Raw genomic sequence first — 22,691 nt, forward strand, 5'->3', positions numbered from 1 at the left:
GCTCAAGCGAGTCTCCTGCCTCCGCTTCCCAAGTAGCTGGGACCACAGGCACCCGCCACAACGCCCGGCTATTTTTTGGTAGCAGCCGTCATTGTTGTTTGGCGATCTGGGCTGGGGATTCAAACCTGCCACCTTAGGTGTACGTGGCTGGCCCCTTAGCCGGTTGAGCTATAGGCGCCGAGCCAACTACGCCCTTCTTAAATAGACTTTTGTTTTTTGAGACAAAGCCTCAAGCTATCCCCCTGGGTAGAGTGCTATGGCTTCACTGCTCACAGCAACCTCTAACTCCTGGGCTCAAGTGAGTCTCCTGCCTCCGCCTCCCAAGTAGCTGGGACCATAGGCGCCCGCCACAACACCCGGCTATTTTTTGGTTGCAGCCATTATTGTTGTTTGGCGGGTCTGGGCTAGATTCAAACCCGCCACCTTAGATGTATGTGGCTGGCGCCTTAGCTGCTTGAGCCACAGGCGCCGAGCCCTTAAATAGACTTTTAACCTCTTCTCCAATTTTGTTTGACACAGCCTTCACTGATATTGAGCCCCCATTCTTAAGTCTGTGGGGACGGTAAATCTGGTTGCTTCTTGACTTTGGTCAACTGAGAATTTTTCTGTGTCACATCCACTTTCACTTCTAAAATTCTTATTGCTGCTGTTCCTTCTCTGTTCTCTTTCTTCATCATTGTGGTTTTATATCTTTTTGAAGAAGAATTCCTTTATTGTGGTTTAATGATGTTTCATGAGGTGCTGAAAGTAAATGCAGTTTTAAAATATCTGGGTCTTTTTTTTTTTTTTTTTTCCCCCACTCTGTTACCCCGCCTAGAGTGCAGTGGCATGATCATAGCTCACTGGAATGTCTAATTCCAGGGCACAAGTGATCCTCCTGCTCCAGTCTCCTAAGTAGCTAGGGGCTCAGGTTTGTACCACCACACTCAGCTAATTTTTCCATTGTTTGTAGATATGGAGGTCTTGCTCTTGCTCAGGCTGGTCTTGAATTTTTGACCTCAAGCGATCCTCCAAAGAGCTAGGATTGTAGGTGTGAGCCACCATGCCCGACTGGGTTTTCTTTTCTAATCATATGAGCAATTCACAGCTTATGTAAAAGCCAGTTACTACCTAAAAGTACCCCTGCATCACCGTGAGGCATTGCATTAGTGGTTTCTACAGAATCGTCTGCAACAGTACATGTTAAGGTGTGTGTGTATTATTATTTTTTTTTATTCTCCTTTTCTGTACCAGGTACCATACACACAAAGGAAGAATCCTTTTTTTAGGAAAAGGACAAAGGAAACTATTTAAAAATTATAATTGCCTTAGAGTTCTTTCTAAATCAGGTCATGGAAATCTACCTTAATCATTTTTATGGTTGTGTTATATTTCACCATAAGGTTGCACTAAATTAGGGTTTGATGATCCAATTAACCTTTTCCTTTCTTCTTGTAAAAATAAATTCGCTGGTTGTGTCAGAGGGTGGGCATGTTAGAATATGTTTTTGTTAGCCTGAGAGAATTCAAATCAAAAGCTTTCTCAGAAAGAAAGCAGAATTTTACATTTTGACCTAATTGCTCTAAGTTTGTTAAAGCATAATCTTTTATTGATACTATTCAAAGTTTAGTAAGAGGTGAGGGTTAGGAAGTTAAGAAGATGCATTTTGAGGTACTAGAAATGAACGAGATAGACCTGGTTTTACATTCTAGCTTCGTTATTCACCAGCTGTGATGACTCTGGACATACTCATCTCTCCAATAGGTTTATTATTCTGTATTCTAGTATAGTATGTATTACATATTTAGTAAGCCCCTGGCTTTATTACCTCTCCCTCCCCCCCCTTGAGACAGTCTCACTCTATTGCTCTGGGTAAAGTGCCCTGACGTTGTTATCATAGCTCACAGCAACCTCAAACTCTTACGCTCAAGTGATCATCTTGCCTTAGCTCCCTGAGTAGCTGGGACCACAGGCACTTGCCACCATGCCCTGCTAGTTTTTCTGTTTTTGGTATGATGGTGTCTTGCTCTTGCTCAAGCAGTCCACATTCCTCTGCCTCCCAAAGAGTGCTAGGATTAGAGATGTGAGCCGCCTTGCCCGGCTGGCCTTATTATTCTTAATCTGTAGGTACGTTGTGTCAACAGGCACAAAAACAAACATGTGGCTTTGGAAACTAAAAAATATTTCTGTAGTGCATGACCAGGATAGGTAGAGCAGCGCAGCTCGCCAGTTGATCATTTGGGAACAGCCGAAACAATAGAAATGGAAAGTATAACCACAAGTAGAGCCAGGAGAGAGAGGCCCACAAGTGGATAAGGAAGGACAGTAGTTTACTGTGGAGGGGCCGCGGAGGTTGGAGGGGGTGTCTGTGGTCTTCAGAGAAGAGGGTGTGTGATGGGGACTGATACTATCTTTGTTGTCTTCTTGGACTTTTGAAGATCTAAGGGGATCTTTAGAACAAATCTCAAATAGTAAACAACTTTTAGAACTTGACTAGATAGAGATGGCTTCCAGATTGAACAGGAGTTTACTTTTATTTCATTTTATTTTATTATTCTTTTTTTTTTTTTTTTTTTTTTTAGCAGGCCCGGGCCAGGTTCTAACCCACCAGCCCTGGTGCCTGTGGCTGGTGCCCTAACCACTGAGCTGTGGGTACCCTGGGAGTTTACCTTATTACTTAAATTTGAATTGGTAGCTTAAGAGAATGGACCTGTGAGTGTTGGACAGACACAACCTTGAAAATATTTTAATGCAGGATGATAACAGTAACAATCAAGTGGGAGACAATAAAGTCTGCAGGAGATTGTGAGGTTTGCATATGGGACTGGATGGAATGCTGTTAAATAGCCCCGGCCACAGCATGGAGATCCCAGGTTCCTACTCCTTTCCTGGCCGAGAGAAAGAAAATTTAGAGATTTTTGAAAACTCTTTAGCAAAGAAGGAAAAGAGTTTCTCTTAACTTTAAGAAATAGGAAATGCCATAGATACTTAACTTTTTTCCTCTCATTTTTTAAATTTTTTTTTTTTTTAAACTCAGGCGAGTTATGCATATCTGAAAATGAAAGAAGGCTTGTTTCTAAGGAGGCTTGGAGCAAACTGCGGCAGTACTTTCCAAAGGCTCCTGAGTTTCCAAGTTACAAAGAATGCTGTTCACAGTGCAAGGTACTGAACACGCTCCTGACGTCTGTGGAAATGGCACACCACCTCCCCGGATTGACTTCCCAGGGGAATTAACATTTGTACTTTTGATGGGGGTGTAGGGAGGAGGCAAGCCATGTGCTGTCAGCAGGAGACAGTTGATTGCTTCATTTTCTTTCAGATTTTAGAAAGAGAAGGGGAAGAAAACGAAGCCTTACATAAGATGATTGCGAACGAGCAAAAAACTTCTCTTCCGAATTTGTTCCAGGATAAAAACAGACCATGTCTCAGTAACTGGCCAGAGGTATAATGATTCCCACAAAGGAAAGAATTCATCTTTCCTTTCTAAGGCCCTTGCCAAGTTCCCAATAAGCTGTTTTAGAACAACCCAGAATTTCTCTCATTCTCATTTGTTTAGTTATCTAAACAGGGGGATTTCCTCCAGCCTTCTATTTTTTGGTAGGGCTATATTTATAACACTTGAATTAGGAAAGCCACAGTATATTTATCATACAGAGCTTGTGTTCCGAAAGTGATGATTTGACACATACTTTCTGTGATTTTATTCTAGGATACGGATGTCCTCTACATTGTGTCGCAGTTCTTTGTAGAAGAGTGGCGGAAGTTTGTTAGGTAGAAACCAAAAATTTTCTATATCCTTTTCTTTTCTTTTTTTTTTTTTGACACAGAGTCTCACTTTGTCACCCTTGGTAGAGTGCCATGGCATCATAGCTCACAGCAACCTGAAACTCATGGGCTCAGGTGATCCTCTTGCCTCAGCCTCCTGAGTAGCTGGGACCACAGGCACCCACCACAATGCAGCCTCCCAAAGTGCTGGATTATAGGCCATTGCTCCCAGCTATGTCTTCTTTGGATTGACTCTACTGTCCTTTAAGAATTCATGATTTCTGTTTGTGTTGCCCTCTATGGTTACTTTACTAGTATACTCTGCAAGCTTTCTTTTCTGTTACGTTAAATGAATAATCCTAAGAAACATATCATTACTAATATCTTTTAAAATCTGTCTCTCATTTTGAAATAATTATGTTAAGCCTTCATTTTCATCTTGGAACAATGAAGTATATTTACTGTCCGTGTCTCATTTGTGTAGAAAGCCTGCAAGATGTAGTCCTGTGTCATCAGTGGGAAATAGCGCTCTTCTGTGTCCCCACGGGGGACTCATGTTTACATTTGCTTCCATGACCAAAGAAGATTCTAAACTGTGAGTTTCGGTTCTTCATGTGATTTCTCTGTTTCTGATGATTAAAAAAAAGTATGTTTCAGAACCTTCTCATCTGAGATACATAGCCTATTTTTAGAATCTAGTTCTTTGCTGAATTGTGTGTTTTTTTTTTCCTTTTGTATGCTTTACTAGAGTGAACACTTGGTTTTCTTTTGTTTTTTTTTTTTTTGTTTTTTTATTTTGAACAGTAGGCTACTCAGAAAAGGCAAGAGGCTGCCTAGAGCCATTTTGTTCTTTATACTCCTTCCTTTTCGCTCCCAGAGATGACAAAGCCATTCTTTCTTCTCCCAGGCTGGTAACCAGTACTGTGACCTCTTCCACAATCACATAATCTCCATGTTTGTGGTTGTAGTTTTTATTTTACTTTTTCTCCAGCTCCCAGGCTTCATAAAACACAGGAAGGAATAAGATGGGAGCATGGCACCAGAGCAAAGCTGCATGCTCTGGGTCATCTGAAATTGATTCAAGGGTCTTAAAACCAAAATTTTATGCTTTTCTTCAAGTGCTTCTAAAAGGGCTGATCTGTGAATTTCACCCTTGATGTTGCCATTTTATCTTGTAAAATAATTTTTAAATAACTGTATGAGAAAAGGTAGAATGCTTTCAACTTTGATAGGAAACCAAGAAAAGCGGATCACTTCTGAGGTTCATCTTACAAGGGTACAAGTGAATCTCTCTAAGAGTAGAATGTGAACGTTTTAAAACAATAACTACGAAAATGACATGAAGGCTATGTTAACCAGTTTGATGGAAGTGTTTCGGATTGTGTGTGAAAACCCCACACTGTACCCCAGAAGTGCATTAATGTACAGAGTTACCATTCAATTAAAAAAAAGAAAGAAAGAAAACCAAGAAAAGGAAATATAAACACCTAAGTAAAAATTTCCTTGCAATTAATCTCCTTAGGGAGTTTATTAATTATATTTCCCTACTTTAACTTTAAGGGAGCTCTGACTTAATACGTGTTTTCTTCTGCTTTCTCTGTCTCTCTCTTAATCCCTCCCACCCCCCTTTTCTTCCCCCTCCTTTTCTCCCTCTCGTTATTGTAAATGCCAGACATCCAGGGAAATAACCTACAATAATAAACGTGTATTGCCAGTCAGCCTAAAACGTTTAAACCCTTCAAATATCATTAAAGGGCCCTCCATAGCTATCCTTCCTTCCATTTATACTTTTCTCTCTCTCCCTCCCTTCCTCATGTGGTAACCACAGTCTGTATTTGAAGGTTATCTGTCTCAGGAAGTGTCCTTTAAAAGAGATAATAGGCGTGATACTGCCAAGAGAGCAAAATGGGAAAAAAAAATTACAAAGAAAAAAATACATGTACATAGCAGCATCTTACCTATTTAAAACTTTCTGTATGAATATTATGTTTTAATGCACGTGACTCCAATCCAATTAGTTTTACTGCGGTTGTGACTTTCCATTGTAGTGAAAGACTATTTCTTGTTGATGATAATAAATCCTTTTCCTTTAATATTGGTGTTGATTTTGGTTTAGGGAACTAATGGATTATCTTAGTTTTCTATGTGTCTTAAGGCATGTTGTGGGTTTTTTTTGCACAGTATAGCTCTCATATGGCCCAGTGAGTGGCAAATGATGCAAAAGCTTTTCGTTGTGGATCATGTCATTAAAATCACAAGAATTGAAGCGGAAGATGTAAACCCCTCAGAAGCACAGTATATTTCTGAGCCTAGTAAGTTTTCATATTGCTCCTGGTTTTTCTGGTTAAAAATTAACATTTTAAGAGGAAAGGTATATCAATATTGTATTTTCTGCTTGAAATTAAAGATCATGTGGTAGTCCAGAAAAGCTTAATGAATATTCATTACTAACTTTGATATATATTTTTAGATCTTTGTTTTTTTTAACAGTAATTCCTCAGCTGCCTCTTTTCCTTTTTTAGAACTCTGTCCAGAATGTAGAGAAGGCTTATTGTGTCAGCAGCAGAGGGACCTACGTGAATACACTCAAGCTACCATCTATGTCCATAAGGTCGTGGATAATAAAAAGGTACTAGTCCCTCTTGTGGCCATGCCTAGTAATGATCGGGCTTGCTGTTTGACTTGCTATTGTATTTTTACTAAGGTCTGCTTTGGACTGCATTTTTGTTTCCTCAGAGTAGTTTGACATCAGAATTGAAATTGGATAAGAATGGAAAATGAAGACTGAGCATGGTGGCTCACGCCTATAATCCTAGCACAGTGACAAGAAGATTGCTTGAGGTCAGGAGTTCAGGACCAGCCTGAGCCAGAGGAAGCCCTTGGCCCTACAAAAAATAGAAAAATTAGACAGGAATGGTAGTCTGCGCCTTGTAGTCCCAGCTACTTGGGAGGCTGAGGCAGGAGGATCGCGTGAGCCCAGGAGTTTGCACTTACAGTGAGCTACAGTCTGCCACTGCACTGTCAGCAGGGCAAACAGAGCAAGACTCTGTCTCAAAAAAAGAAACCAAACAAACAAAAAGGAAAGAAAAGAAAATTTAGTTATGTGATTATATATGAAGTTAGCTACAAATTTGACATAATAGGTATTTATTGAATGTCAGCCTTGTGGCAGGAATGGTCTTAATGTTGGGGGTATAGTGATAAAGACAGAAGATGCCTTCTCTCAAGATTATCTGCAGCTAGGGAGGAAGACCAAGAGTAAACTCATAACTTCATAAAATGAGTGAGAGTTTTGAAGGAAATTTAGCAGGGTACAGTGAGAGAGACTGATGGAAATGGAGGCTACAGTGTTAGACAGAGAGTAGACAGAAAAGTGCCTCCGAGAAGCTGTTTGCTCCTAAGCCCTCACTGTCGTGTTTCCAGCCTGAGAAGAGCCAAAGGGGTAAGCCTAATGCACTTAAGCTACAGAGCGACAATCATTGTACCCAGAATGGTGTTGTCCAGTGGCACTTTGTGTGATGATAGGTCTGTGTCTGAGCTGCACTGCAGTAGCCACTAGCCACTGTGGCTGTGGAGTATATGACATGTGACTAGCATGACTATGGAGCCGAGTCTTTAGTTTAATTCATATAAATTTAAATACTACATGTGGCTTGTAGCTACCATCATGGCTAATGGTGGTCTAGAAAGAGGTTTATTCCAAGAAGGGATAGTGATATGGAAGGAGGAACCATGTTCCATGATTTTTACATCATACCATGGGTTTGGGATTTAATTCTAAATGTAGATGTAAGCCACTGGAGAGTTTCAAGCAAGATCATGATATGATCATCTGATTTGTGACTTAAAAAAATTACTCTGGCCATGGTGTTTGGGATTGACAAGGGCATAACAGGAATAAGAAAAGCTGGCTTAGAAGAGCTTCTGGCATTGATCGCAAGGGGTTGGTGAAATAGACACAGGGGATGTGTTTGGGAAGCAGAGTGTTAAAACTGGCTGTGGATTGGATTTCAGACCATTTTTAGTATATCAGGGGTAGCTCTTGGGTAGATAGATCCTGACCCAGATCTCTGTTCATCTCATTAATTTGATTCCAGGGTTTTTGGGATTAAAGACAAAGTGGAATACATGGTATTTGATGCAAGTTACCAGACAACACTGTTTCAGGATGGTTACTTGCAGATTATTCTTTAGAGGTCTAGAGTTGTGCTTTACAAGCTGAGCTAAGGCCCTCGTTTCCTAATTTGCTGAGAAAATGATGTTGATGGGTATAAATGTCTCACATTTTCCCCTAGAATTTTCTTAATTCTTTTGTACCTTTTAGTACATGCATATATTGATATCTAGTGTAAAGCAGTATCCAATTTAACTGAATTTTCATCATTTATTTTTCATTTAATAGCAGTATTTCATAGTGCCCTTCATTTTCTAAAGAGCATTGTGACTCTTTCCACCTAAACATTTTGAGAACTTGAGAAGTGTTATCAGTGTACTCAAAAAAGTGTTGAGCACCTTTGAACTTTGAACAACGGAGCAGAATAGCACCATCATACGAGCCTGATAATAATAACTCCTCTGCAGAGACCTGTTAAACGTATGGTGAACATATTAAATGCTACAAAAATAAGTCATAAGACGAACATATTTAAAAAGAATAGAAAACTGAGAGTTCTTGATTCTTGATCCACTCTCTAGACTATAATCCCACCATGATAAAGGTGTCCCTCCTCTTGGTAGAGGTTGCCGGTCAAAGGCCCCACACCGTCCATAGTATGCCTTCCTAGGGGCTGACCTACTTCTCTCTGTTGTCCTGGGGCATTCAGGTGATGAAGGATTCCGCTCCGGAGCTTAATGTGAGTAGTTCTGAAACAGAGGAGGACAAGGAAGAAGCTAAACCAGATGGAGAAAAAGATCCAGATTTTAATCAAGTACGTGTTGAAACTGCTTTTTACCATTACACTTTTTGCTGTCCTGAAACAGCAGTCACTCCAAGCCCTTGAGCATCTCCCTGTACTCTGCGTGGGATATTGGTTCACAGCTTCCTTCCTCATTTTACTTTTCTTTTTCTTTAGTTTGGGTGGCATGCTATGCACAGCTGTCCTGCTTTCTCCTGAAAAGCCATGGAGTTTCAAAATTAACGCCTTTCTTGCTATTAAATAAGAAAGTCTGAAATACAATGTATCAATTAAATGGTTAGCTGGAAAAGAAGACTAACACCCTTAGGTTGTTGCTTAATCATGGAGTCTAAGAATGGAAAAAAGTATTTAACTCAGATTTCCTCATTACATACAAAGTAAGCAATAACCCTGAAAAAGGACTATTTAGGAGAAATTTTTGTGTCTTTAATTAAGGTGTTAAATAACCAGATCCGCTGCTACTTCCATTGTAACAAACTTACAATTCTTATGACAATTGACTGTTATATGCTTCTTGTTTGGTTGCTTAATTATAGTCTGCCATGTTTTTAGTAATGCTGAAGAAAATTGTCTTCCAGGAACAGGAAATGATGTGAGAATGTGTTTGGTTAATACATGGTATAGATTTAAGTTTCCACTTCTCATAAAGAAGACTATGTTCGGCTCAGCGCCTGTGGCTCAAGTGGCTAAGGCGCCAGCCACATACACCTAAGGTGGCAGGTTCGAATCCCCAGCCTGGGCCCGCCAAACAACAATGATGGCTGCAACCAAAAAATGGCCAGGCGTTGTGGCGGGCGCCTATAGTCCCAGCTACTTGGGAGGCGGAGGCAGGAGACTCGCTTGAGCCCAGGAGTTGGAGGTTGCTGTGAGTGTGATGCCATGGCACTCTACCCAGGGGGATAGCTTGAGGCTCCATCTCAAAAAAAAAAGAAGACTATGTTCTAGGATACTCTGTAGCTATTTTAAATTTCACGGAATTTCAACTCTACTTAATGTTTTATTTGTAATGGATATTTGTTTTCTTTTTTTACTGCTAAAATAGGGTAGTCAGTTATGGTTAGTATTCTCCCTGAAAGGATGGGTTTTATAATGGCCACATGTTATACAGCAGAGCCATCTGGCTTGCTGGTGTGTTTATACCCACTGATATTGTTACTTCATTTTCAGCATTGTTTAGGAAAGTCTGAAAAGCTGTCTTGACTTGAATCTTGGTCTCCCTGAAATGAACTGTACTTAGTTTCCCAACAAGTATAAAGGGCTGTGTGTGTCAGCAGGTGTTTCCCACAGCTTGTTGGAGCTCATAAAATGATAACTTTAAAATGTAGTGGCTCATGCCTATAATCCTCGCACTCTAGGAGCCTGAGGCGGGTGGATTGCCTGATGAGCTCAGGAGTTCAAGACCAGCCTGCAAAAGAGTGAGACCCCATCTCTACTAAAAATAGAAAAACCAGCCAGGTGTTGTGGTAGATGCCTGTAGTTCTAGCTACTGGGGAGGTTGAGGCAGGAGGATGGCTTGATCCCAAGAGTTTGAAGTTGCTATAAGTTATGACATCATGGCATTCTTCCCAGGACGACTGAGTGAGACTCTGTCTCAAAAAAATAAATAGATAAATAAATAAAATACTATGAAGGAACAAAACCATGTTAATTGTATTTACCATCTACTGATAGTAATCAGCCACCCTTTTGTTTCAGTTGGTCAACATTGGTGGGTCCTTTTCTTTAGTGCTAACCAAATCTATATATTTTCTGGGAATGCAGGCTTTCAGTTTTGAGGGGATAGTTTCCTGTAATAAGTAATTTTCCTTATTAAAATCTTACGTGCGTATGTCTTGTTTTTCTTTGGAAGGTTTTTGAGATTACTGAATCAAATAGTAAATAGTAGGTGTCCTGATAGGCGTGTGCAGACATAACTCTGCCGGCTTCTATCCTGGTGTCAACTCTTTGGTTTTCATGTCTCCACTTCCCCATACAACCTATCTTTCAAGCCATATTATCTACAAACTAGATTTAAAAAAAAAATACATGTATGTGTGCATGTGCCCATCTTGGTTCATCGGCTTGGCTGGCATTGCCATACTGTTTTAGTTATTATCACTTGGCAGTATGGTTGAATAATCAGTGGGGAATTTCATCTTTTCTCAAATATTTTATTGCTGTTGTTGCTGATTTATTCTCTATTTCCTAGTAAGCTTTGTAAATTAGTTTGTTATTAGGCTTGATATGTATGTTCTTACTGTCCATAGTTTCTATTATTTCAAGCTTTGCTTTTCAGCCTAAGAATTGTTTAGAAAACTCTAGGTTTTTGAGTGATTTAGATTTTGGAAGGCTAACTTTGTTGAATGTCTGATTTTATTCATTGTGGTCATAACCACAGCAGTTTCTTAAAAGTGGATGTGGAATCACTTTCCTCAGTTGTGGATGACATAGATTTCACATTTATAAACATGATAGAGAATGTTGGGGAACACTGCTTTTTATGGTGTAATTATTTTTTTATACTTTATAATTTTCTTCTATCTTCTTTCTCCTTGTTTGGATATTATAATACTCTAGAATGTTTTAAATATTTTTGGCTCACAAAAAAACCCAAGTCTAATCTTCCTTCTTTGGAAACGAGTAGATAGTCCCTGAAAAATGTCCAGCCTTTTTACAGTGTCACCTTCCACACCCCTTTCCCTTATAATGCATCACAGAATCTCAGTACATAGATAGCTTCTATCATTGCTATTTTAAATCTCTGTTTAAAAAAAATGTGATGCGTTTCTGCTTGTCCTTAATGGAGATGAAAAAATCCCCTTTCCCCTTTTCTCTAAGCTAGATCAACCCAGTTCCTTTGACTTTATGTAAAAATTTAGGTTAATAATGTACTCTGTATCGAGTCTCACTTAGGTAATTGAAAGCCTTCTGAAACCAGTAGGCTGGTTTTTGTCAGTTAAGTTGGATTTAAATTCTACGGATTAAAAAAATAATAATTCTAGAAGAAGCCATTAGATCCATTTAAAATCAGAGTTATTAAAAAATATTTCTTACTTGACGCTCAGCATTTTGTTCTTTGGTTGTGTTTTGTAGATACTTTTCCTTATTCCTAATTGTAGAATTTAAGTTCAATTTGACCTTTTCTTTCAACAGTCAAAACTGAGAAAAATGTCTCGTCAACTTGGAGGGGGTTTGGGGTTTTTATTTTTGAACCCCTATGTTTATTTAACTTGTTCTTAGCAATCTTAGAGTCACGTGTGTGTCTGTGTCTACTCAGGGCCAGAGCTGAACTTAGCCTTGTGCAGTGCCTGGCCCTAGTGGATAGCATCCTGAACAAATGTTCTGTGTGTCCTGATCATGTGCTTTGTAAATCTGTGAGCTCCTCGGGTAATGACTATGTGGCATCTGTGTCCATAATGACCCCTAAACCGCTTTGCTTATGCACAGCTGATACTCAGTGACAACTGTGAAAACCAGAACCAGGGCCCTCAGGTTACCTCATCCAGATTTAATTATACCAGAGAAAAAGATTTCCTTAAAAATCCTGGGGTTTTTTTCGTTGCTTGGCCTGGTTAACAGAAGAATCTCGACTGTTAATCTCTTGATGAGGGATTTGTTATTGAAAGATGTTTGGCCCTTGCTTTTTATTGTATTTATTTATTTTTTTAGGACTACTACGGCATGTGTGTGTGTGTATATATGTATATATTTTTATTTATTTATTTATTTTTGAGACAGTCTCACTATGTCACCCTCAGTAGAGTGCCGTGGCATCACAGCTCCTCAAACTCTTGGGCTTAAGCGACTCTCTTGCCTCAGCCTCCCGAATTGCTGGGACTACAGGTGCCCACCACAATGCCCGTTTTTTTGTTTCTTTGTTTTTTGTTGTTGTTGTTGTTGTTGTTTAGCAGGCCCAGGCTGGGTTCAAACCCACCAGCCCTGGTGTATGTGGCTGGCATCCAAACCACTCTGCTACAGGCACCAAGCTGACTACTCCTGTGTGTATTATGCACCCTTATATATGTCTGTACGTTTTTGCTGCACCTTTAGGTAAACTATGGCCATCATGACATTTCACCTCTTGAAAGACAGTGTGGTATATAATACTAATAATGTGGCCATAAATAAGAAAAGTAACAATATATCCTACTGTTATATGATACCCATATTCAGATATGTCTTAAACAGTTTTATTCTCAAACCAGCATATAATTAAAGTATGCATTGTTTTGGATCACTTTAGATTGTTACAATCTACAGCAGTTATCCTGCCTTCCCACCCTCTTTCTTTCTTTCCCCCCTTAACATTGAACTTGGACCAGTTTGATTTCTTTTAAATTGTCCCACTCTCTGGAGTCAATTGATTGCCACCTCCTTATGTTACTCATTTTCACTTACTTACCTATCCCCTATATTCTAGTTGCTATAAATTAAAAGTCAGGTCTAGATTCGGTGCCTGTGGCTCAAGTGGCTAAGGCGCCAGCCACATACACCTAAGGTGGCGGGTTCGAATCCAGCCTGGCCTGCCAAACAACAATGATGGCTGCAACCAAAAGATAGCCAGGCATTGTGGCGGGCGCCTGTGGTCCCAGCTACTTGGGAGGCTGAGGCAGGAGACTCGCTTGAGCCCAGGAATTGGAGGTTGCTGTGAGCTGTGATGCCACAGCACTCTACCCAGGGTGACAGCTTGAGGCTCTGTCTCAAAAAAAAAAAGTCAGATCTAAACATTTGATTACAGTCATACTTACCATTTTTTGCAAGAATATTTCATAGGTAAAGCTATATATTTTATCATTAGAGTAAGAGGTACAGTCTGGGTTTTAGTTAAATTTAAGTTTGATTTTTTTGACCCTACTATCTTTTATTTTTAAATTCTTAGTTTATATCAATGCTTAGCTTCCATGTCACTCTCAAAAAGAGAAGAAAATGTTTAAAACAGATATAAATTCACATTGATTTTGAGCTAAATTTAGTAATCTTGGAAGTTTTTCAATTTATTGTGTTTTCTGATTTTAAGCGAAACTTATCCTTTTGATTTTAAATATTTCTTGTAATGAACATTTAAACTGCTTACATACAGTTAGTGATGTATATTGTTCATCCTGTTCTTTCTTCAATTATACGTGAGCCTGCTAAGAAACCCTGGTAAGTTTCTGCTCATTGTTTACATTGAATCTGAAATTGTTAAGGGACCAATAAGTAAACAGCTGTTGTTTGCCTGAAGAACTTTATGAGCCAGGGTCACGCTGTAAATAATTTTAACGCTTTCTTTTTTTCCGATCCTTTTTACAGAGCAATGGAGGAACAAAGCGGCAAAAGATATCCCATCAAAATTACATAGCCTATCAAAAGCAAGTTATTCGGCGAAGTATGCGGCATAGGAAAGTTCGTGGTGAGAAAGCACTTCTTGTTTCTGCTAATCAGACATTAAAAGAATTGAAAATTCAGGTGAGAAAAATATAACATCTGTTCAAGTTTGCTCTGGAGTTCAGAGGGCCTTCAGGGATTCCTGCTTTCCGCCTGTATTTATAAACATATCTGCGTTTTCTTTCTGAAACCTGAAGTTTTGAAAATAGCCAAGAATTTTTCTGTGAAGACGAAAGTGATTTTCAGACTCTGACAACTTGCGCAGGCTCAGAGTAGCTTTCCAGTAGTGGGAAACATGGAGTGTTGAGGTTGCTCCGGGATCATTGTTCCCTCACTTTATTGTGCTCTGTTTCTGTTTGACCGCTTAGTAGGTATTGGAGCCTATGATCCAGCTCAGCTGTAAAACTTAAGGGAGGATAAAGGGCAGCCACTTGATTGCTTGTTCTCCCGTAGGAGTCAGAAATTCTTTTTTCACATGTTTCTGGTGGCATCTCAGTCTATATGACCGAATTTTCACGTTATCTTTACCTTTCTGTATACAGTGGTATTTTCCAAATTTGTTTTAAGGTTCATTTTAGATCATGTTCATTCCATGATTATAAGGTAGGCATCATGAAAATGCTTCATGATGTTGTTATTTCTTGGTTCCAGTACTAAAGTACTATGAGTGAGCATTCAAATTGTGTATCTTAAACCCTAGGCAAAAGGAGCTGATAAATTCAAGATGTCCATGAAAAAATCTGGCCCTTAATCTGTTTCAGTCACTGATAGATATCCAAAAAGTTGCCCAAATTTCCTTCTTTGCTACTTTTATGTGGCGCAGTTTACTGGTTATGCATTTTTCTTGTTACTGATATTTATCATTGTAATTGAGGCAAAAGTACAGGCTTCCTTTGAGGGTGTTATGTGTTCCAGATTGTCCTGAGAATAGTATTTTCCTTGGTTGAACCCACAGCTCTGAAAATAAACATGTTGGCATAATATCTTTGTTTTGTTAGTGTACCTTTTACATCGGAGAAAGCTTGTTTCTATCACCAGCTTTCTGTGTGTCGGGGTTAACCTTGAACATTCAAAACCTTACAAAAAGAGACCCTGTGGATAAAGACATTTTTAAAGCCTGTGCTGCTTTTATTATGGACTGCTATTCTTGGAGAATTAACCAGAAGTCAGCAGAAGTAACCCGTCCATCAGGGAGTGTGTTGCTTGCATGAATGAGCTGCTAGAAGGCAGGAGCTATTCATGTCACCCCCAGAAGTGCTCTTCTCAGAGGGTTCTCTCCCACTCCTGTGGCAGGGACCATTGTGGTCCAAACAGATCGAAAGAAAGGGCAGTGAAGTCTAATTTTCCCCTCACTGCTCAATGGTGGTAGCATTTAAAGCTCCAACTAGGGTGACTGTTTGCATGGTAGCCTGGATAGCATTGAAGTTTGTGGTGTGCATGTGTGTGATCCTCAGTTATTGATGGTGGGTTTTTCTTTTGGGTTTTTTTGGGGGGAGTTGTTTTGTTTTTTTAAGCGTGTGATTCATTTTTTTAATGTTTAGTGGAGCCTTTCCTCTGAGGTTACTGCATTTCTCAGCTAACACTATCCACCACATACGTTTGCTCAAAACCGTAAGAAACTTGCTTTGCCTAATTATGAATTCATCCACCTTTGATGCCATAAAGTTAATGAAGTGCAATTTATTCATCTCCTTCCTCTGAAGATGCACAGTGGTTAATTGTATTATTTCATTTCCCCAAAGATAGGTCTTCAGTGGGTGGTATTTACCTCCCTCAGAAAGGAGAACATTTTGGCACAGAGGTTAAATGGCTGGCAGCTGAGGCTATTGCTCCCGCGTTTTCTTCTTTAAGCCCATCCCCCTTCGCAACAGGGTTTTCGTTGTTACTGTTAGCTCCATAGATCAGGGACGCTGCAACTCAAGCATTCTCCTGGTGCTTACAGTTTACGAATTACTGTGCCATGGGCCTTCATGTCCCGGTTGACCTGTTTTCTCATTCTGAAACAAACATTTACTGTCTTTCATAGTACCTTGTCCGCAAAACCTGTCTGGGCCTCCATCATAACACTCACTTCACCCTGTGCTCCCTAGATCCTGCACAGACCTTCGGCCACCCTCTTCACGACTTTGTTTTGCCCTCCTGTGAACCCCTCCAAGATGGGGTTATTCACTTTAATATTTCCAGCACTTACCACAGTACCTGACACATGGCAGCTTCTTAATAAATGCTGTGTTTTTGAATGCATTTAAATGTCCTTGTCTGTGCTCAAAATACAAAGTATATGCATCAGCTCCTCAGTGATGGTATGCATGCCTGGAAGTATTTGATACTTGTCTAGTCATAGAGGGTGGTGCGGAAACACTTAGCATTTAGAGAAGTTGGGAAGAAGCTGTGACCCTGCCCACATTAAGTTAGCATCTCAAACTCTACCATGACTCTACTTGCATGTTACTGGGTTCCATCTACTAACCTGGGGTTAGATGCCTCTGCTGGGTGTTTATGCGAGCTCAGCTGGCTTTGGTGGAACTATGCTGCTAGTATTCCTTGCGTACCAGAAATAAGACCATTGATGACACCAGAGCACTTTGTATTGATTGCTTACCACAATGCTCTGGTTAGTTTTCCGGAGGCTGATAGCTTTTGAGAAGTCCAGATAAGATTCTGGCCCAACAGGGAGGTCAGTGTTGTTATTCTCACTCTTATCCTTAATCCTATTTATCTGTATGCCATTGTTAAAATCACTTGGGCCCAGCTTATTAAGCTTGCAGGCCCATTATGCACACAGCTAGTTCCCACCTGACTTGTTAGACACCTTTTATCTTCAGATCCAAGAAGTAGAGTATAGGAAAAGATAAGAATGGTTTTTGCATAATATCATGGATGTTAATGTAATATAAGATACATGTAATAGAATACATCAGTGACTATGTAAGTAAATTATAAAGTGTAATAAAGTATAATAAAGCAAATACTCTTGAACTTGTCCTCCAAGTTAAGAATTAGAAAAATATTATTGAAAGTACTTCTTTGTGCCTGTCTGAGCCCAATTACAACTTGCCCTCCAGACCTAATTAGAATCCAGAAATAATTTACAAAAACATGTAAGTATTATGCATACCAGTATTTTGGAATGTATTTAATTTTTAACATTTGGCAGAACTGGGGTAGGGCATATGCTCCCTACCCTTAAGGAGTTCATATTTGGTTCCTAGAGACAAGACTCAAGTCTAAGAATATATGACGTTCCCAGGGGCTGAATTATGTATGTAGTCCAGGCTATTTGCTAAAGGAATAAAAACAGAGAAGGGAGAATAGTCTAGCCAGGTTGCTGGTTTATTTAAAGATGATCTTAAGAAGGAATTTGGACTTTTTATGAAAGGATGTGGAGCCTGGGAACGGTGGGGCGACAGCAATGACCTTGCTTATGCCTCACAACCATAGTAACTGTCAGCCCAGTCCCACCTCACTCATTTGAGTTCCTCACATCCCAACCCTTGGGGAGGTGATAAGGTACAGAACAAAGGTTCTTTGTGTATCATTGTTTTCTAACTCTCTACCATATATCAGGATGATATCCCTAGTGGGAAAATAGCAAGTAGGCTGCCTGCAAACAGTAGTGGTTTTTGTATCTTGTAGCTTTTTTTGGTTTGTTAGTATATGTGGTTTTTACTATGGAATATATTGAGGGTTATTTGATTGATGGTTGTTTGTTAGAATCCATTCATTATTGATTTAAGTAGTATTCAAATAGGGTATAAGTCTCAGTGTTTTGCTTTTTACGGACTCTGTCTCTTTTATATTGGCACAGATCATGCATGCATTTTCAGTTGCTCCTTTTGACCAGAATTTGTCAATTGATGGGAAGATTTTAAGTGATGACTGTGCCACCCTTGGCACCCTTGGCGTTATTCCTGAATCTGTCATTTTACTAAAGGTAAGTAGCAGCTCCTTAGCTGAGGAACTCTAGTTCTGAAATGAAACACACCTACAAGCTGCAGAGGTGGTTGTTGAAATATGCCTCGGGGCCTCAGCAGGGTGTGGAAAGAAGCAACTGCCATTAGCTTTTGCTGCCCTCTGAATCACCCAGCTCTGGCTGAGCCCCATGAGATTTAGGGGATATGAGGACATCATTGTGTCTCATTCTTAGGTGTCACAGTAGGCTGTAGTGATGCATGGCCTGGCATCATCAATTGCCTGTATCCTAAGGAGGTGAAGGCTTTCTCTGAGCCTTTTTGGAGTCAGATTACTTTGTCCTCTTTCCTATTCCCTGTTAAGGCAGGGCACAATCTGCTAAGCCTTAAACCTGACTTCTCCTGTTTGATTTTCTATGATAAGGGCTACCAGGCTTCTTCAGATGTATATCACTTTTTCATTCCCCTGAGATTAGGAGGACAGGAGTGATGTTGGGTTGTGCCCAGCTGAGCACTGAGGATTGCCTGTCATTCCCAGAAGCAGCCCTACTGGATGTCCTGATGGGCCAGCTGGCAACCTGGTCTCAGGCCATAAAGTCTCTATCCTCACCCCCATAACCTCTCCCTATCACACAATACCTCCTTTTTTCCACTTTTGGGCTAGAGGGAGATTTTGTTCTTAAAACACATTAACGATACTGATGTCTGCATCTTAATGCAAAAATGCTGCCCTCTACCTGCCCCCCCAAAAGACTAAAGATAAAGGATGAATATCAGCAAGTATAGTAACTAACTTCTTTTACACATTAAAATCTAGCTCTATTATTTTTAACAAGAATTATGAAAACCTGCTAACTTCACTGACATTTTCATAATTTTTGTTAAAATAATATATCTAGATTCAGCATCCTCCCCAACCTTTTCCCTGACTTCTAGATCAGCAAAATCACTTAACCGTATGGCAGCTATTAAAGTATCCCCTTTTTTCCTCTTGGTTGAAAACTAAAAAAGGGGATACTTTACCAGCCAACTAAGCTACTAAACAAGCATAAAGCACCAGGCTTTGTCACAATAGTCAAAATACTCAGGTGGTTTAATGGGATTTCTGTCTAGGGGATAGAAATTGGCTTTGGATTTAGCAGATGTGGAAGACATTCTAAGAAAGTAGGGGCTTCTGAGATGTTATTAAGAAAAAAGTCATTGAACCAGCATCATTAGCCCAATTCTGCTCTCCCTAGGGGCCTGACTTACTTACTTCCCTTTGCCTCTTGTGTTTCTTGGGATGTGGCCAGAAGAATCCCCACTGTGTCAAACGCTACTGCATAATGTGGTAGAATAATTCTTCACATTTTTAGTTTTGTTATTTAAAGAAAAGGTCTCACAGACTGGAGTGCAGTGGCACAGTCACAGCTCCCTGCAGCCTCAAGTTTCTAGGCTCAGGTAATCCACCTGCCTCAGCCTCCTGGGTAGCTGGTTCTACAGACACGGACCTCCTGGCCCAGCTAATTTTTTAAATGTATATTTTGTTTTTAGAGAGATAATGTCTCACATTACCTAGGCTGTTCTTGAACTCCTGCCCTCCAGAGACTCTCACTTTGGCCTCTGAAAGTGCTGGGATCACAGGCTTCTGCCTCCACATCAAGCTCAAAATCTAATTTTTTATTTCTACCTAACTCTCACTGCCACCACTGGTGTCTTAACCCACAATGATAAATTAGTGTTTGGTAACCTCAGGGGTATCTAAACATTTCTATATCTAAAGGTGCATATGGCCAGGCTCCATGGGTCATGTCTATAATGCCAGAACGTTGGGAGGCCAAAACAAGAGGATCACTTGGTGCCAGGAGTCCTAGACCAGCCTGGGCAACATAGTGAGTCCCGTCTCTAAAAAAAAGAATTTTTTTTTTATTAACCCAGTGTGGTGGTATACACCTATAATTCCAACTACTCCAGAGGCTAAGGAGGGAGGAACCTATGAGCCCAGGAGTTTGAGACTTCAGTAAGCTATGATCTTGCAGCTGTACTCCAGACCTTGTGACAGGGCAAGATTTTGTCTCAATAAATGAATGAATGAATGTGTGTTTAGGAGTGGGAAAACAGTGCTGCCCTCCCCTGGCCCCTACACTGTATACTTGAATCATGGGCCAAACTTCAGACTCCCATTCCCACCTGGGGAATTGTCTTTTGAATTGTCTCCATTTGTTTTCTAGGCCGATGAACCAATTGCAGATTATGCTGCAATGGATGATGTCATGCAAGGTAAAGAGGAATTTGTTTTAGTAATCTATTGATTAACTGTCAGAAGGAGGTGGGATTTTAGATATTGAAGCTCTAGTGTACAATGCTTTTACTTTAAGCTTGTAAGAAGCTTCCACATGTTGTAAGAGAGAGAAGTATCTACAAAAACTTGGAAATGGACAGCAGAGAGAACGGTAAATATTTAGCTAACCTGAGGAAATTGTTAATCTGCTAAGGGAGGAGGTCAACAAGAAGCAAAGTTGAGTCAGATTGGCATTGGAGGCCCATATACCTCCGACGGTGGGAGTGAGGTGTGAGCCTAAAAGGATAGTTGGTTGGAAAACTGTTTAAGAAGCAATTAGATAGCTCCTAACCCTTCACATCCATATCACTGGCCCTCCCCCACCTGGACCTCAGATGGGCAACCAGAGTTAACTAGTTTCAGCACTTGGAAGAAATTAGACTAGGAAGGTGGAAGTGAGGCCTATTCCATACCAAATAAGAGACTGCCCCCCCCCCCCCATCCTCTGCTCAAAGACTGGCAGCATCACTCACATACCACACAGGGGAAGAAGGAGATTCCTCTTCAGGGAACCTGAATAAAATAACCATCTGGCTCTTCTTGACCAAGTGGGATTTATCCCAGGGATGCAGGGCTGGTTTCACATATGCAAATCAATAAATGTGATATACTTGTTTCATATCAACAAAATGAAGAGCAAAAGCCATATGATCAGCTCAGTAGACTCAGAAAAAGCATTTGATGAAGTTCAACATCCCTGTGATGAAAAAGAAAACTCTCAAATTAAGCATAGAAAGAATGTTCTTCATAATAAAGTCCATGTATGATGTATGACAAACCCACAGCTAATATACGGAATGGGGGAAAAGCCAAAAGCCTTTTCTTTAAATCAAGAATGGCCACTTTACTACTTGCCTTTTTTTTTTTTTTGGAGAGCTAGAATCTTGCGATGTTGTCCAAGCTGACTGTGAACTCCTGGACTCAAGCAATCCTCCTTCCTTAGCCTCTTGAGTAGCTGAGACTACAGGCATGCTTTACAACATCCAGCTCACCACTCTTATTCAGCATAATGCTAGAAGTCCTTGCCAGAGCCGTCAGACAAGAGAAAAAAAACAAAAGGTATCCAAGTTGGAAAAGAGGAAGTCAGTCAAATTGTTTCTCTTTGGAGATGACATGATCTTATATATCAAAAAACCTGGGGCAGTGACTGTGGCTACTCTGGCCACTGGCCCCATATACCAGCGGTGGTAAGTTCAAGCCCGGCTCTGGCCAAAAAATGCAAAAAAAAAAAAACCTAAAAACTCCGCTAAAATACTGTAAGTAATGATAAACAAATTCAGTAAAGTTGTAAGATACAGAAATCAACATACAAATATCAGTAGCATTTCAATGCTAATAAACTAAAAGGCTTGGCATCTGTAGCTCAGTGGTTAGAGCACCAGCCACATACACCAGGGCTGCTAAACAACGACAACTACAACAAAGAAAGAGCCAGTGTTGTGGCAGGTGCCTGTAGTCCCAGCTACTTGGGAGGCTGAGGCAAGAGAATCTCTTAAGCCCAAGAGTTTGAGGTTACTGTGAGTTTTGACGCCACAGCACTCTATTGAGGGCTACCTAATAAGACTCTGTCTCAAAAAAATAAATAAATAAAATAAAAATAAATTCAAAAAACACCATTTATAATAGCTATGAAAACACCTAAGAAAAACATAAACAAGGAGCGAAAAGACTTCTGCAAGGAAAACTACACAGCACTGATGAAAGAAATCAAAGAAGACACGAATGAATCCATGCTCATGGATTGGAAGAATTAATATGGTTAAAATGACCATACTACCCAAAGTTATCTTTTTTTTTTTTTTTTTGAGACAGAGTCTTAGTTGCCCTGGGTAGAGTGCGGTGGCATCCTAGCTCACAGCCAGCCTCAAACTTGGGCTCAGGCAATCCCCTTGCCTCAGCCTTCCATGTAGCTGGGACTACAGGGGGCCCCCATAACACTCAGCTAGTTTCTCTATTTTAGTAGAGACAGATTCTCAACTTTTGCTCAGGCTGGTCTCAAACTCCTGAGCTCAGGCGATTCACCAGCCTCAACTTCCAAAAGTGCTGAGATTACAGACATGAGCCACCGCACCAAGCCTCCCAAAGCAGTCTATGGATTCGATCCCATCCCTACTAAAATACCAATGACATTTTTCACAGAAACAACCCCAGAATTTGTATAGACCACAAGAGATCCCAAATAGCCAAAGCAATCCTGCGCAAAATGAACAAAACTGGAGGCATCACACTACTTGACTTCAAAATATACTTCCAAGCTATATTAACTAAAACAGCATGATGCTGGTATAAGAACAGACACATAGACCAGTGGAACAGAATAAAGAACAGAGAAGTTAACCTATCTACAGCCAACTGATTTTAGACAAATGTGGCAAAGACATAAAGTGAGGAAAGAGTAGTGTCTTTAAAAAATGGTGCTGGGGGCTCGGCGCCTGTGGCTCAAGCGGCTAAGGC

General features: G+C 40.2%; 1 protein-coding gene across 3 annotated transcripts in view; it reads left to right on the forward strand.

Annotated features, from left to right (window-relative positions):
- USP48 (ubiquitin specific peptidase 48) overlaps positions 1-22,691 on the forward strand; it is a 95,899-nt gene that overhangs the window by 67,916 nt on the left and 5,292 nt on the right. For all 3 annotated transcript variants that reach the window (XM_003783819.2, XM_023509709.1, XM_023509710.1), the window contains 10 exons: positions 3,017-3,141; positions 3,299-3,421; positions 3,689-3,750; positions 4,229-4,339; positions 5,926-6,056; positions 6,267-6,373; positions 8,568-8,672; positions 13,932-14,087; positions 17,815-17,940; positions 20,128-20,176. In XM_003783819.2, the coding sequence (XP_003783867.1) occupies positions 3,017-3,141; positions 3,299-3,421; positions 3,689-3,750; positions 4,229-4,339; positions 5,926-6,056; positions 6,267-6,373; positions 8,568-8,672; positions 13,932-14,087; positions 17,815-17,940; positions 20,128-20,176 (1,095 nt within the window). The remainder of the gene's footprint in view (positions 1-3,016; positions 3,142-3,298; positions 3,422-3,688; positions 3,751-4,228; positions 4,340-5,925; positions 6,057-6,266; positions 6,374-8,567; positions 8,673-13,931; positions 14,088-17,814; positions 17,941-20,127; positions 20,177-22,691) is intronic.

Source organism: Otolemur garnettii, unplaced genomic scaffold (assembly GCF_000181295.1).
Source record: "Otolemur garnettii isolate 467f Iridium unplaced genomic scaffold, OtoGar3 scaffold00009, whole genome shotgun sequence".
Classification (NCBI taxonomy): domain Eukaryota; kingdom Metazoa; phylum Chordata; class Mammalia; order Primates; family Galagidae; genus Otolemur; species Otolemur garnettii.